Source organism: Xenopus tropicalis, chromosome 10 (genome assembly GCF_000004195.4).
Source record: "Xenopus tropicalis strain Nigerian chromosome 10, UCB_Xtro_10.0, whole genome shotgun sequence".
Taxonomy (NCBI): Eukaryota; Metazoa; Chordata; class Amphibia; order Anura; family Pipidae; genus Xenopus; species Xenopus tropicalis.
This window is the reverse complement of record NC_030686.2, coordinates 19491234-19506759: the sequence shown is the minus strand read 5'-3', so window position 1 is coordinate 19506759 and position 15526 is coordinate 19491234. Positions and strand designations below refer to the sequence as shown.

The 15526-nt window shown below is 40.3% G+C and overlaps 1 protein-coding gene across 1 annotated transcript in view; it reads left to right on the top strand.

Annotated features, from left to right (window-relative positions):
• The window catches only part of vat1 (vesicle amine transport 1), a 42834-nt gene extending 27633 nt beyond the window's left edge, over positions 1-15201 (top strand). Inside the window, exons 3-6 of the mRNA XM_002932511.5 lie at positions 6819-6989; positions 7663-7752; positions 10161-10402; positions 13075-15201. Coding sequence (XP_002932557.1) covers positions 6819-6989; positions 7663-7752; positions 10161-10402; positions 13075-13308 — 737 coding nt within the window. The 3' untranslated portion in view covers positions 13309-15201. The remainder of the gene's footprint in view (positions 1-6818; positions 6990-7662; positions 7753-10160; positions 10403-13074) is intronic.
• Positions 15202-15526: the final 325 nt, after the last annotated feature.

Genomic DNA, 15526 nt, shown 5'->3' with positions numbered 1-15526 from the left:
GTTTATGATTTATGCCTACCCCTATGACAGCTGAGAGTTAACAGTATATGAAACTGCATACACTTAGTGAGTAGGTTTCGTCTACTGGTCCAAAACTCCCCTTAATAAATAGGGCAACTGAGGCAACTGGAGGGCGTGCCCCTTGCTTGCCCTAAAAACTTGTCAGTTTAGCTTGTGGGTTTCTGTGATACATCCTGAACATCCTGATGAATTCCAGTCCATACAGGGGCTACCAAATAGCCAATAGCAGTCCTTATTTGGCACCCCCAGGAACATGTATTATGCTTCTGTTGCTCTCCAAGTCTTTTTATATTTGAATGTGGCTCACGGGTAAAAAGGTTGGGGACCCCTGATGTAGACATTGAAATTCTGAGACAATTTGCAATTAGTGTTCGTATTTTAATTCTAATGGTTTTTCAGATATTTAGCTTTTTGTTCAGCAACTCTTAATTTGGTATTTTACCAGCTATCTGGTTGCTAGGGTCTTATTTACCCTAGAAACCAGGCAGTGGTTCAAATGGGAGATGGGAATATGAATAGTAAAGGGCCTGCATAGAAAGAAAAAGTAACAATAACTAAATTGTAGCCTCACAGAGCAATAGTTAGAAGAGAGGCAAATAATTCAATAACTACAAAAAATAATTTAAATTCTCTAAATGGGGCATCTTTATTTCTGTATAGTCTTCTTATATTCTGCATTAAATCTGCCAACTGCATGAAAAAAGCTAGCACTTGAATACTGTATCTTATCAGTGGCTTCTTAAATACTAGAAACGAAATGTCAAAGGATATCCTTAACCTAAACACTAGGTTTCCTGCGGGAGTTTGCCAGGTCATTCAGTCCAGCAGTGATATCCGGGGAGTGTTGCATTGCGTGCTACATCGTTCCCTACTTGAATCTAGTCCATGCATAGACATAACTTAAAAGAAAGAAGCTTTTGCCTATTGGTTTTCTTATGGAGGAAACATTGTTATATTTAAGTGGTGGGGCCAGTGCAGATTCACTCCCATAATATAATAGGATAGCCTTTAATGCTTTTTAAATATTCTAGTTTTTTTTCATGTTGAAGACATTTTCTGTAATTAGGATTTAAAAATATGGTAATACTAAATTAAAATATTCCGTAGATGGCAAGGATCTTAAAGTAAGTTAAGTTAAGCCCAGAAAATCTTGTGTCCTCGGAATGTACTTATTTGTGTAAAATTCGGAATGGATGAATTTATCACTTATCATGGAAGAAGGGCCATGCAGTGCTGATATATAACAAAAAAAGAAAAGAAAAAGGGTTATTATTGAACCCAAAACAAAACAAGTAAAGGAAACTTTTTAGTAATTAGTGGCGGTAAGGCAAATAGAAAGTTACAAAGATCAAAACCATGCAGTGCTGAAACATTTGTTCAGTAGTAAAGTGTCTTTAGCACCTTGGAATAAAGTTGGATCACTCCGTTTGCTGCAATAACATAGGTTGCTGGCTTTACCATTTGTTCTTGAAGCATTTTACTGGCATGTGGCTAGGCCAGAACGGATACCTTCACCTATATTAATTAATTTATGCTGAATATCTTTCTACCATCAAATATTTGTTAGAGCTTGAGATTTTTACATTTCCAAATTTACAAAAAGTGACTTTTACAGCATTCTATATCCCCCCCCCCCCCCAAAAAAATGGTTCTCTGGTCCAATCTATATTTTGGTACCTTCGATTACACATATCCATATATATACATTTAAGTGCTAAGCTTATATCATCGATGGATCTGTAATTTTAATTAAAGAACACCTCTTGCTGCAAATGCCAAATTTTTATTTTAAAGCCTGAAATACATAATGGTGTCATGATAGCCTAACAATCTTTGGTTCAGAAGTTTCTACTACCCATTAATAAATAAGCCCCAAGGTGGGGTAGTGTTAGATTTTCTCCATACACAGAGCTTTTTGGCTAAAGTTTAAAGTATTCTCAGTTTCATCGCACCACAAACTTTTTCCGTATTGCAACTGGGTCACAGTGGGATGTGCCCTCAGTTCTTTGGGGGTTTTTTTTGTTTTTTTTTTACCTTTTTGCTAACTTTCCATGCAGGCTGGAATAATGCCAAACACATAAGGGATGATTTACCCTAATATTACCATTGCAGATGGCAAGGTGCAATTGCCATGTTTTTTCCCCCAACAATGCAGCGTTTCCCTCCTGAAATGGTTGCCGTTCTGTTCTTTTGGCACAACTGCACTGCAGCAATAGATGCAAGGGGATGTGGGAACCCTGAAGCTACTGCCTGATTGGAAGGTTTGAACCTTCACAACTGTATCCGATATATGGAAGTGGAAAGAGCACCCTTTGACTCAAGCACCTATTAATAAATGTGTATTTTTATTATTTTTCACAACTGACTTTGTAAAAACTTGCATGACCATCAATTATTGCTCCTTTGTGACCACTATAGTGTTTTTGACCCAATCCCACGGTCATGTAGGTAGCACATTATCATTTGTAGGGGATTCAATTATTAGAAAGGTGGATAGGTGGAACTAGTGGACAAACTGTTGGAAGGGGCTGGGGAAGACTAGGCGCAAAGTTGAGGGCGAGGGCTTCCAAGGTAATTTTCTCAGAGATATTACCTGTGCCACGAGCAACGTTAAGAAGGCAGCGGGAGCATAGGGAGATTAATGCATGGCTGAGAGATTGTTTTTTATGATGAGGTGAGTAAGAAGCTGGACAGTGGGGATGCAGTAGATAAAATCTATTTGGATTTTGCCAAAGCATTTGATACTGTTCCCCACAAACGACTGCTTTCTAAGCTAAGGTCTATTGGTCTTAGTGAAGTCGTTTGCACATGGATAGAAAACTGGCTACAGGATCGGGTACGGGGGTGGGGGTGGGTAGGGAGGGTATTATAAGTAATGTATCAGTGTTTGCAGATGACACAAAACTCTGCAGACCAGTCAATTCTATCCAGGATGTGGCATCCCTGCAGCAGGATCTTGGCCAACTGGCAATCTGAGTGGCTAAGTGGCAGATGAGATTTAATGTGGATAAATGTAAGGTCATGTAAAAATATGCAAGCCCCGTATACCCTTAATGGGACTGCACTAGGCAAATCCATAATGGAGAAGGACCTTGGAGTCCTTGTAGATAATAAACTTGGCTGTAGCAAGCAATGCCAGGCAGCAGCTGCAAGGGCAAACAAGGTTTTGAGCTGTATTAAAAGGGGTATAGATTCACGGAAGGAGGGGGTTATTCTTCCCCTTTACAGAGCGCTGGTAAGGCCCCATCTAGAATATGCTGTTTTGTGGTCTCCAGTGCTCAAACAGGACATTATTGAGTTAGAGAGGGTCCAGAGAAGGGCAACTAAGCTGGTAAAGGGTATGGAAAGTCTCGGTTATGAAGAAAGACTGGCCAAGTTGGGTCTGTTTACACTGGAGAAGAGGCGCTTAAGAGGTGACATGATAACTATGTATAAATATATAAGGGGATCATATAATAACCTTTCTAATGTTTTATTTACCAGTAAGTCCTTCCAACGGACACAAGGGCACCCACTCCTTTTAGAAGAAGGGAGGTTCCATTTAAATATTTGGAAAGGATTTTTTACAGTGAGAGCTGTGAAGTTCTGGAATTCCCTCCCCGAATCAGTCGTGCTGGCTGATACATTATATAACTTTAAGAAGGGGCTGGATGGATTCTTAGCAAGTGAGGGAATACAGGGTTATGGGAGATAGCTCTTAGTACTAGTTGATCCAGGGACTGGTCCGATTGCCATCTTGGAGTCAGGAAGGAATTTTTTCCCCTCTGCGGCAAATTAGAGAGGCTTCAGATGGGGTTTTTTTTGCCTTCCTCTGGGTCAACTAGCAGTTAGGCAGGTTATATATAGGCATTATGGTTGAACGTGATGGAAGTATGTCTTTTTTTCAACCTGACTTACTATGTTACTATGTATTTGGGACTGCTTTTCATCTTATGAAAAAAAAAAGATCTTAATCCATCTGAGAATCGGTGGCACTATTTTAAAGGAGAAGGAAAGGTAAAGACTAAGTAAGCTTTATCAGAAAGGTCTAGGTAAATGCAGCCATAAGAACTCACAGAAACGCTGCACTGAGTTCTCTTTCAAAATTTTTGTTTTGTTTTGTGAAAATATATACGGGATTTCTTGTCTGTTTTCCTCTGCCAGAGACACGCAGCTCTCTCCCCTCCCTCAAGAATGCTAAGAACTCCCTCCCCCCCTTAGGAATGTGGATCTGAGCCAATCAGCAGGAAGCTTCCTCATAGTCTTACACACTGAGCATGTACACCGGTCTTGGTTCTTGGTGCAGGAGCGAGGCATTATGGGAACTTTCTTTACAGAGCTCAGTGTTTTTTTCATATAAGACTTCTGATCATCTGAATGGGAGAAATATGGGGAGATTTAAGGGCACTGTTGAGAGAGCTGAAGGAATGCCTGCAGTTTGAGATTAACTCTTTATTAGCCTTTCCTTCTCCTTTTAAGTGTGCACAAAGGACCTGAGCAAACCAGCAAATCTGCCTGGAAGAATTGCAGTTAATTGCCCCCGAACAATGTGAAAGCTGCCATGCACTTGGCCCAAAAGACTGACCACTGTTATTGCTGCAAAAGGTTGCCGTACAAAACATTACAGGTATGGATTCCATTATCCGGAAACCCTTTATCCAAAAAGCTACAAATTACATGCAGGCCATCTCCCATAGACTCCATTTTAGGCGGATAACAGAAACAAAAATAATCTATAATAATAAAACCATGCCTTGTACTTGGTGGTAACTAAGTTGCATTAATCCATATCTGTGGCAAGCAGATTTAAGGTCTGGTGCTACAAATTACAGGAAGATCTTTTATTTGGAAAACCCCAGGTCCTGAGCATTCTGGATAACAGGTCCCATACCTGTACTATGTAAGAACACACATGTCCGCAGTGTACCTCTCTATTTTTCAGGTTTTTATGTAAAACTTTGGTATAAAAACATATTTTAATATTAGGTTTTTGTTAGTACCATATGGAAAATGGTCAAGAGTTGAATGCTTTAAAGGACATGTAAAGCCCACACACAAAATGTCATCAGTGAACAGCCTCTTTAAAATCTTTCAATACCTGCCAAACTGGTTGTCCAGAGGTTAATAGTAAGGCTGCAGCATCCCCTTAATCACTTAGATTTCCTACTCCTCCTGTAACCCACTCGGGCCCCCTCCCTCAGGAATTTGCTTTGACTTCTGGCTTGTGGGCATGCTCAGTTGTTCTAAGCTCAGATTACTAAACACACTCTCCAGTCTAGCAGCCAATGAAGAGATGGCATTGCTGGTTCCCATAGAAACTCAGCTCTAGCTGTCTGCTTCAATATGTTTCTCCTAACTTTCTCGCCTGAGGTCAGCTCAAACAAAGCAGAACTTTTATCAGACAGTTCTGCCTGTGTGAGCCTGTATTCTTGATGAAATGTATGCTGAATAAGGGTCTGTGTGTGTATGCTGTTTGCAGATTTAAATGTATCTGATTATGAATCAGAAAAAAATGGCCACTGGGTGAAAGCTACTGTTTGCTTTAGGAAAATGTGATGGTTCTAGCAAACGGAGGGGAATATATACAGTACAAATTTTGCATTTGGGTGGGGGAGACGTGCCCAACTGATATACATTGTAGGCAAATGTAGGCTTTACATGTCCTTTAACTAGACACTATACAAGTATGGGACCTGTTATCCAGAATGCTCAGATCCTGGGGTCTTCCAAATAAGGTATCTTTCTGTACTTTGGGTCTTCCTACCTTAGGTCTGCTACAAAAATATTTTAACATTAATTAAACCCAATTGAATTGTTTTGCCTCCAATAAGGATTAAATATCTCTTATTCGGGATGAATTACAAGTTATTGTGTTTTTTGTTTTGAAAAAAAAGAGGTTTGTATTAAAATTACGTCTATGGGAGATGGTCTTCTCGTAATTCTGAACTTTCTGGATAGTGGGTTTCCATATTATGGATCCCACTCCTGTATCTGTTCCCTTTTAATGTAAAATAATTAAGGTGCCATTTCTTTCATGCCATTGATTTTCTGAACTTTTAAAGAGCGAATGTATAAGAGACAACCCCTGTTTACTTCTCACCATTTGGTGCACAATGTATGCATTTTATTCTCCCACACAGTCACAGAAAAATGTGAATTCCAGGAATATAAAGAACAGCTGACATAAATCTGTATTCATCTATTGACTTCAAAAATCCTTGCTTTTTATTAAAGGACAATACATCCTCTCTGCTCTATATACAGAATAGCCCATAAATAAATTAAATTAGAAAATAGGGTTCAGTTCTCCTAAATTAACTGAGCTTTTAATATATTAGAAGCAATATTATTTTTATAATCCTAATATTATTTTTCCAATGATTCAAATTATTTTGAATTTGGTTTGGTATTTAGCTGAATATTCTGTGGATATAACATCCGGCCAAAGCTAGAAAATATGTCCCTTAATGTCAATAATCCCAATACTCTAAAGCAGTGGTTTCCAAACTGTGGGGCTGGCCCACTGGGAATGGCTGGGCACAGGGACAGAGGGGGCTCAGTCTGAAGGGCACTTATGATGAGTACTGGGGAAAATCAATGTAGAGGTGTACTTGTATTTTACTGTATTTTTCAACATACAAAGTATGCATTTATGTTTATCTAAATTACACAATGAATTGCAAAATGCAAAATGTGCCGGATATTTGTTATATCCCCTTTATTTATCAATACTGTTGAAATGATGATCAAATATTTTTTATGAAAAATTGGGGTTTTGTGCTAATGGCCTGTAATTTATGAATATTTTGTCAATCTAGGTGGCGTGGGGACGGCAGCTGTTCAGCTCTGTAAAACAGTGGAGAACATTACAATATTTGGAACTGCATCTGCGTCAAAGCATGAAAGCCTGAAGGAGAGTGGGGTTTCCCATCCCATTGACTACAGGAGCAACGATTATGTGGAGGAGGTGCGAAAAGTTTCCCCAAAAGGTACTGATTTTGACCCGAAGAAATGTCGTCCTGCTCTGACCCTCACGCTGACTGGACATTTTTGCAAATGGCATATTTCTGTTGAGTTTATATTTTTTTTTTTCTTTCTTCTACCATTAAACAATGTGCCATTTGGGCAAATCAGTATATTGAGAAGGGTTCATACAGTATATGTCTACATTTTTAAGTAGTCATTAGTGATGTGTAGCTATATCCAATACTCACAGGTCCGGTGGGTTTAGGTTGAAATGGGGTTGCTGGTATGGGTGAATGGTGGGTCCAGCTTTCATCAGACCCTCCCTGTAGGTGATCACTGGCAGGCGGGTTGACAAAGTGAGGTCCGTTGGTTCACTATGGGCAGGTAAGGGTTGGATGAGGGTCAGTTTTAGTGATCTGCACACCACCAATTGTCAGGATAATGTTAGAGCAGACATTGTCAGGGCGGGTTATACACGGTGAAGAATGGCGCTTCAGATCCAGGCCCTTCACCCAAAATAGTTATGATATATTGCCCATGTTGGTTAGTGATTGGGTAAGAGAAGGGCATCGTGCAGTGGGTGCTGATCTGCTGTACTCTGCTTGTCCTGCCTTCAATCTATTGCAGAGGGCTGGTTCCATACAGCAACATAAACATTATACTGACTTCTGCTCTAAAAACACTGTCTTCTTCTAGGAGTTGATATTGTCATGGACCCACTTGGAGGAACAGACACCTGTAAAGCCTTCAACCTATTGAAACCTATGGGCAAGCTGGTGATCTATGGTAAGTGCAGAAATAAATGAATTAAGTCCATTAATACATGGGATCTGTATAAATAAGCCTTTGGAAGCAGATGCTGCAGGTTTTGCATTGATTAAGGTGCTATATTACAGGTAATGTCCCAAAGCCTAAAGAGAGTCCAAGAATACAAATGAGTAGATCTTTCCTCACAGAACAAACTACAGAATGATGAATTATATAGTAGCAATCCGATGCAAGAGTAGGGGTTTTCCGAAATGGAGGACACACGTTTTTAAAGGGCATTTTCTTACTGTGCAATCCAGTCCTAATTCATGGGTTGGAAATAAATCCGTTTTAATGCTGTGGTTTTTTTTGTTTTTTTTTATTCCTTACCTTCCTCTTCATTCTCTTCTCTTTCATCTTTTTTTACTGACTTTCCAACTTTTACTGTTGCTAGGGTGAATAACCCTTAGCAACCAGATAAGCTCCAGGCCTGATAGTTGCAGAACAAAAATTCAAAGTGCTCTAATTTCAAATGTAAGCTACCCCTTTAGCTCCCAGGCTTGAAGCACACGTGCCATTACTGAGCAATACGCTTGAACATGGAATACAGTATCCATTGTGGAATGTTCACAGGCGTTTCTCTGTAAATGAGATTTGTTGTTTCATTTCTCATTAGCTGGTGGGCTGAAGAGTGAAGTATAGAGGGCTTGATTCAAGCTTGAAATGTTATTGTCCTACAGACAGCTTTGGCTATTCTCTGACCAAGTTCAGAATACGACCCTCTAACTTTGGGTTGTGTCACTGTTTTGCATCTAATCCTTAAAGGGGAACTGTGCTGATTGTGTGTATTTTACCATGCCAATGTTTAAATCTACTTTAAATGTATTTTGATACAAATGTTTCATTAAAGGGGAACTCTGGCTTCAGAACCAAAATTTGTTAGAGCCCCACACAACACAGAAACCCCTAATATACCTATCCATGTAATCTCCATGCTGAAATCCAGCTACAATACAGTTCTCTTTCTGCATAATTTGAAATTCTGCCAGGGGAGGAAAGACTAAAACATTGATGTTACAAATTGTAACAACTTATCCAGAGCTTACAGACAGCATGCAGGAACTACATAACCCACAATGCATTGCACTGCGAGGTTCCTTTCCTTATTGACATCACATGTGCAGGGAATTGTGGGATTTGGAGGATGCAGACTGAAGGCAGGCTGAGGACAGTCGACTACTGTTACATTTTTTTGAGTTTCAAAGTAGTCAGCCAGATCAGCAGGAGAACAGTAGGCCAGGCTTAGGGAACTGTTCTTCTGTTATCTATTATGCGATTCTATCTGTTATCTGTCTGTGCCTTTTCTCCTTTTTTCAGACTAAATGGCTGCCCCCATGGCTGCAGAGCAGCTTGTTTACCTAAACTATAGTAGTATTACTGAAGCAAACATACCAGTTTTACCAGTGCAGGACGAAAGTACATTATATTTTAATTACTTTTATATTTTTGGTGTTACTGTTCCTTTAAGTTGTGTTTGGGTGAAGTTCCCTTAAAAGGCATCAGCTTGTATTTATTTTGCATGTCTATTATATATGGCTGCCTCTATGACGGCAATGTACAGTATAAGCCGGCTAGATGGTCATTGTATAAGGGCCTAGAGGCACCTGCAAAGATGTCAAGCCTGGCAGGCTCAGCTCAGACTTAGTACTGCCTTCCATTTGCAAAGCAACTTATTTAACCCTGTAAGAGTCGGTCAACTTGCTGGTGAGGTAAATGGCACTAAGCAATCTTCCTTCAGAACCAGCCCAAACAGCCTATCTGGCTTTGAAATCATTCAGGTGCCTTCAAGTGACATGCAGTGCAGGATTAATATACAGAGCTGCCCTAGGCAGGGCCATATTTAGCTTATTGTCGCCCAAGGGCCCATGCCTAGGATGACAGCCTATATGGGGGAAAAATGCATTTAGGCAAGAAATTCTGAGTTGAGGAGGAGCAGAACCCCTTGCTTCCATTTTAATATATACTATTCAGGTAGGAAAAGTGACAGGCAGGTAGATGGCAGTGGCTGGGGTTGGTTGCCAATACAGCCCTGGCGCTATGAATTGTCCCCCATGTCTTCTCTTACCATATTGGTGCATGCACAGTACAGTCTATGCACATGTTCTGATTAGTCTCCCTCAGCTCCGCCATTGGACTAGTCTGGTGGGGAATAAGGGGGTAAAAATATAGCCCAGGTGTTGTACATCAAATAAATAATGGGGCCAACACCTTATTGCCCCACGTGTGGCGCCAAAACAAAGTAGATATCTTTCTGGGGCCCAGCCAGACTGCCTTGAAAATCTGTTGGGCCAAGCAATCAGATCATTCCCATTTGACCAACCACTTGAGTGGGCAATTCATGCAAAGTTGCAAATGTGTGTTTGGTAACTGCTTTGCTTTATGTTCAGGGGCGGCAAATTTGTTAACTGGACAAAAGAAAAACCTGATGGCGTTGGCCAAGTCCTGGTGGAACCAGTTCAACGTGACAGCCATGCAGCTCATAAATGCAAACAAGGCAGTGTGTGGCTTTCATCTGGGGCATCTCGATGACGAACTGGAGTTGATCACGGGCGTAGTGGTCACACTGCTGGATCTTTACAAGCAGGGCAAGATCAAGCCGAAAATTGATACCATGTTTTCTTTTGAACAGGTAGGTGGGGCTAATAGTGGTGTTACTATTGTATAGGATTCCTTTCATTCACTCAGTGCTGTCCAATGGGAGGCATGTGGGATGGATATGGCTCTTCAGTCATGTTTATGGCTCTTTTTCTGCTCAAAGGCTTTATAGACTCCTTTGTATGGAATCATTCCAATATAATGCAGCACTTTAATGTACAGAATGACACGGTTTCTCAGCATGGATCTAGTTAACAATTATACTGCATCCTTTAGCCAAAGTGTTTTAGCAGTGCCATCAGGATTCCTGAATAGTGAATATGCTAGGGGTGATTACTGAGACCTATAGCATAGATAAAATCCCTTACCAATCTTGTAGGCAATATATGGTGCTGGTTTCACTCTGGGCAAAAAAATTATCATTATCTTTAAAAATGGCTCCTTTATGGGAGCTCCCTACAGATCTGCTGTGGTCCCTGTCCTATTTTAAACAAGGTGTGGGCATATTCTAATGGTTCCTGCTAGATGCACAGTAGAAGGGGAATAGCTAATCGCAGCCCTGCAGTCACACAAGCAAAGATGGGCTTCAGTTTCCTATCAGGTCAGCCTAGCTTTTGAGTGGTTCCTATCCTGCAGTGCAGTGTGCGGAGTGTCACCAGAGGCAGCAGGAACTGGGATAGTTGGGCAGGACTAGAAGGGTTTTTGGGGCAAAATAAATAAATCAGCCTGGAAAACAACTTTTCTCAGCACATTTAAAAGCATATTTTTAAAAGAGTATAATGCACTGGTACATTCTTGTTTTTACACAATATGTCCCCTTTAAGTAACTTTTCACCTAATGAAACAAATTTTAACTCTAAGCCACTTCCCAATATACATATTCACTACTGATTTCAATGATTTTTAAAGGAATACTGTCATGGTTTTTGTGGTGTACTTTTTTTTTCTAAATTGTTTACTTAGCAAATAATTTTCTATACCATTTAAAATGTTATTCTTGGATCAAGAAATGTATTTATTTTTTAGTTGTAATATTAGTGTGTAGGCAGCCATCTTAAAGCATTTTGCCTGAGGCTGAGCTTTCAGGCAACCTATCGTTTCTCCTACTTCTATGTAACTGGAGGAGTCGCAAACCAGACTTGGATTTCTTTCATATTGAGTGCTATTCTGATAACTACTGGGAGCTGCTGTCTTGCTACCTTCCTATTGTTCTGCTGATCTGGTGATATCACTCTAACTTGGAGCTCAGCAGTAAAGTGTGACTGAAGTTAATCCAGTTTAACCAGGTCACCTGGTTGTGGCACCCTGGGAAATGAAGTGTATGGCTAGCCCCATGTGAAATTTCAAAATTTAAATATAAAAAAATCTTTGTTTTTGAAAATCTGATTTCAGATTTTTTTTCACGTTTGCGTGATGTTTTCCCATGACCATATTCCTTTGTTATTTGTAAATGGAACGGCCACTGTCTGTCCCCCTGGCTACCATCTGCACTTTCTAGTTCATGCATTTAGTCCTGCCTGAAGAATTGTTGCATCATCTTAGGAGTCCGAACCGGAGCAGAATGGAACAAATACTGGTTTCATTGGCAGTTACTATAGGGTACAAATTTGCAAGTTTAGTTTTGGCCATCCTGCTCATTCAGCAGCCAAATCTCGGTACATAGCCCTTTTTCCCTTACACACTTTCCCTGCACCACTTATTTTCTTATTATTCTTTCTCTCTCCTGCATGCAGACATTTTTCCACCCCTGCACTCGCACTACTTTCCCTTTCCCATGCCCCCCTTCCCTTCCCTTTACTGCATCTTTCCTCTTACACGTCATATAATACAACATGGGGTGAACCTCTGTGCATTGAATTCAAACAATGTGGCTTGTAGAGGAAAATACTGCAAAGCAAGAACAGTGCAGAGTGCAATAAAATTGCCCAAAATTCAATAAAATTAAAGCAAAAACAAAAGTGGTGCTCTAGATACATACATAATATATACATGCACACATGGGGTATATTTATCATGTTGTGTAAAAAGTGGAGTGAAGCATTACCAGTGATGTTGCCCAGGGCAACCAATCAGCAATTAGATGCTTTGCTTTGGTTTTCCAACTGTTAAAATCTGATTGGCTGCTATGGGCAACACAGGCTATATAGCCAGTAATTGATACAAGAGGCAAAGGAAGCCCTGCCCAGAGGATCTTATGGTGCTAATGCAGTGATCAAGGTGCAAAAAGGCTGCAATCTGCCATTTTTTTGTACTTTGGCCACTGCATGGGGCATTGTGCAGGCCTCTAAGCTCTTTCATCTGCTCAAGATTTAAAATGGGTGGGCAGAGGGAAGCAGGTAGATGCCCCATTTCCCCCTTGTACCTTGTACAGCATTCAGACATGCAAGGGTGTGGAGCGGGGCGCATCATGACTCTAAGGCAGGCAGTAAGGACAGGGCTGGTTGCACCTCTTGCCAATGCTCTTTGCACTGAGCGCCAGATTTATCAGCCAGCTTGCAATGAAAAGTAGGCAGATATATATTGCTTTTAAATTATTTATAAGTCCGACAGCACCTCACTCCAAAATGCTAATAGATAGCCGCCCTTGTGTATGGAATACAAAATACAAAATAAAACACAACCAGCACCAAGGGTCTTATAGTTCAAACAATATCAAATGTATTGGTGTGATGGCAATTCACTGGGTTTCTTCATGTTGCCCTCTAGGTGGGGGATGCAATGAGACAAATGCAAGAGAAGAAAAATGTTGGCAAAGTTATCCTGATCCCTGACATGCCAAAGGAAGAGGGAGAAAAGGATGCAAAGGGCGAGGCGAAGAAGGATGCAAAGGAGGAAACCAAAAAAGAAGCCAAGGGGGAGTCGAAAAAAGAAACAAAAGAGGAGGCTAAAAAGGATGCTAAGGAGGATGCAAAAAAGGATGCCAAGAAAGAAGAAAACTAGAGCGGTGTAGTGCAGCTTAGAGGGAGTGGAAGGTTGGCTGGTGGTAATAATGGTCCTATAGTGTGTGTGTGTTGTGTTTGTGTTTGGGGATGGAACTAAGCAAAGTAGAGATGTCATGCTTTGGTTGCCAGATGATGTTTCATCCCCATGTTGCAGTGGATAGGTATATACTCTCTTGCCCACAACAAACACCAGGGTTGCTATACAGAACGTTCACTGCTCCCCTATGTGAAATTGGCAACGTGCATCAGATTTACCAAAGGGCACGGTTTTGCCGTGATTTTCTTTGATTTTATCCGATGCCGCTTTCATCTGCGAAATGTTGTTTCTATATGTGATTCTCTCCTTTTCATATGCCTATTTCTCTTGTGTATTTACATCATTAAACATTCATTTTTTTTTGATAATACGTTTCTAATAAGGCAGGTGTTCATTTTACTACAAGCATGAACTTCAATGCTCCCTGCACTCCTTCAGAACCCACAGCCGTTGTAACTGCTCTTTCGTACTGACAATATCTCATACATAATTGCATTTTGCTGTTATATCAGCTGGGGGTCTTTCTAGTTCACTGAAAACTAAAGGTTGGTTTGACTGGAATAAATTACCTTCAGGGTCTATGTCTTGAATGTTGGAGACCAAATGAAGTTGACAACTCAGCTGCTGTCTTTTGGTTAAATGAATCTTCTACTTGCGAGTCTAGGCCATTTTAATAAACCTGGTAAATTGAGGTATCTGCCCAGGGTCAGTCTTTCAACTGTCCTCTCGTTTTAATCCGTGGTAAGCGCGCTCTCTGGCCTTTTTTTTTTTTTTTTTGTAGTAGTAGCCTAATTTACTGCTTTATTAGCATTTCTGCCCAGTCCATTCTTACAGTCACACAAGCACCTTGGCATATCCATTTTGGACAAGAACCCTTGGTGGAATGCTCAACACATGCAACCCAGAAAAACATAATACACTCAGGACAGCCTATGAGTTAACAGCACACCCAACTACTCCACCAGATACACTTGGGTGATTGGCTTGGAGATTTGGCCACATTCTAATACCTCGTGATATAAGAAAAATCTTCATTGTTCTGACCTTTTTTTCCTATATCAAGTTACCGACAAACCACATTTAATTCTTGGTGTCTTGACTGATGTCTTTTTGCCATCCCATATTTGTAATGTATTAATTGGTGGTGGTTACCAACCCTTCTGCAAGGATGGATTAAGTGAAAGAGATGCTACCTCATTCCTCCAAAACTGGATATATTTACTCCTAATGCTTACAAGCTATTTGCTTATTTTGATGCATTCTATGGTTGCATGGAAACTGGCTCAGAATGCGATTTGGTGTGCAATGCCAAAAGAATTGTTGATTTATTGTAGTAGGATTTTAAAACTGATTAAAATGATGGGTGTATTATTTCTAAAAGATCCCTTATCTGCAGTGCAGTGAGCCTGTGGCTGTTCTGTCAAAGCCTTGTGGGAAGAACTGGCTTGTAATTTTTCTTCCTCATTGCATTTCCTCCTGATCAGTCCTAATATATAATATAAAAATATAATCACATTCTCCAGCATTAGCATCATTAAAATCTCCTAGAATTAAGTAGTAGGACCAGTATTTGTTGGGGGTGGAGCAGATGTGTGGGAGCTCCCTGTTGGGATCTTTGCACTGGCTGCAGTCTACAGAAAAAAAATTGTAAAGTGTGCCATGTTGCTGGATTGAGCTATCTTAAACACTTTTGGAGGCTAATATTGTGTATGCTACATTTTTGCCAAAGCACAAACTTAAACACAATACAGTTCTTAGCTACAATAGAATATACAGGTACCTGATGAAAGACACTTGATGTTGTGATTTTGCTTTTGTGTGTGTTGGTTCAATAAACTGCCTGTGAGAGTTTAACTGGCTTAACTTTTTGCTAATGTATCACAGGGGTTTATGTTAAATAAGGGTTTTTCAATGCCAATATATCATTTTCTTCCAAAGCACATCAGAGCTTCAGACCTTGTATCGCTTCTTGAGAAAAGGCTGTTATTCTACGCAATTAACATAGTATGGGTCAATGGAAGAAAGGACCACAACATATTGACTCAATATGTTCCTCACACTGAGATATATGGCTGTTCTATCACCAGTCATTGGTTGGAATGACCATGGTTTTTAGTCACAAGTGGAAACTTGTCAAAACGTTCCTCTCTACATGCTTCCATAGTGATTAGTATTACCA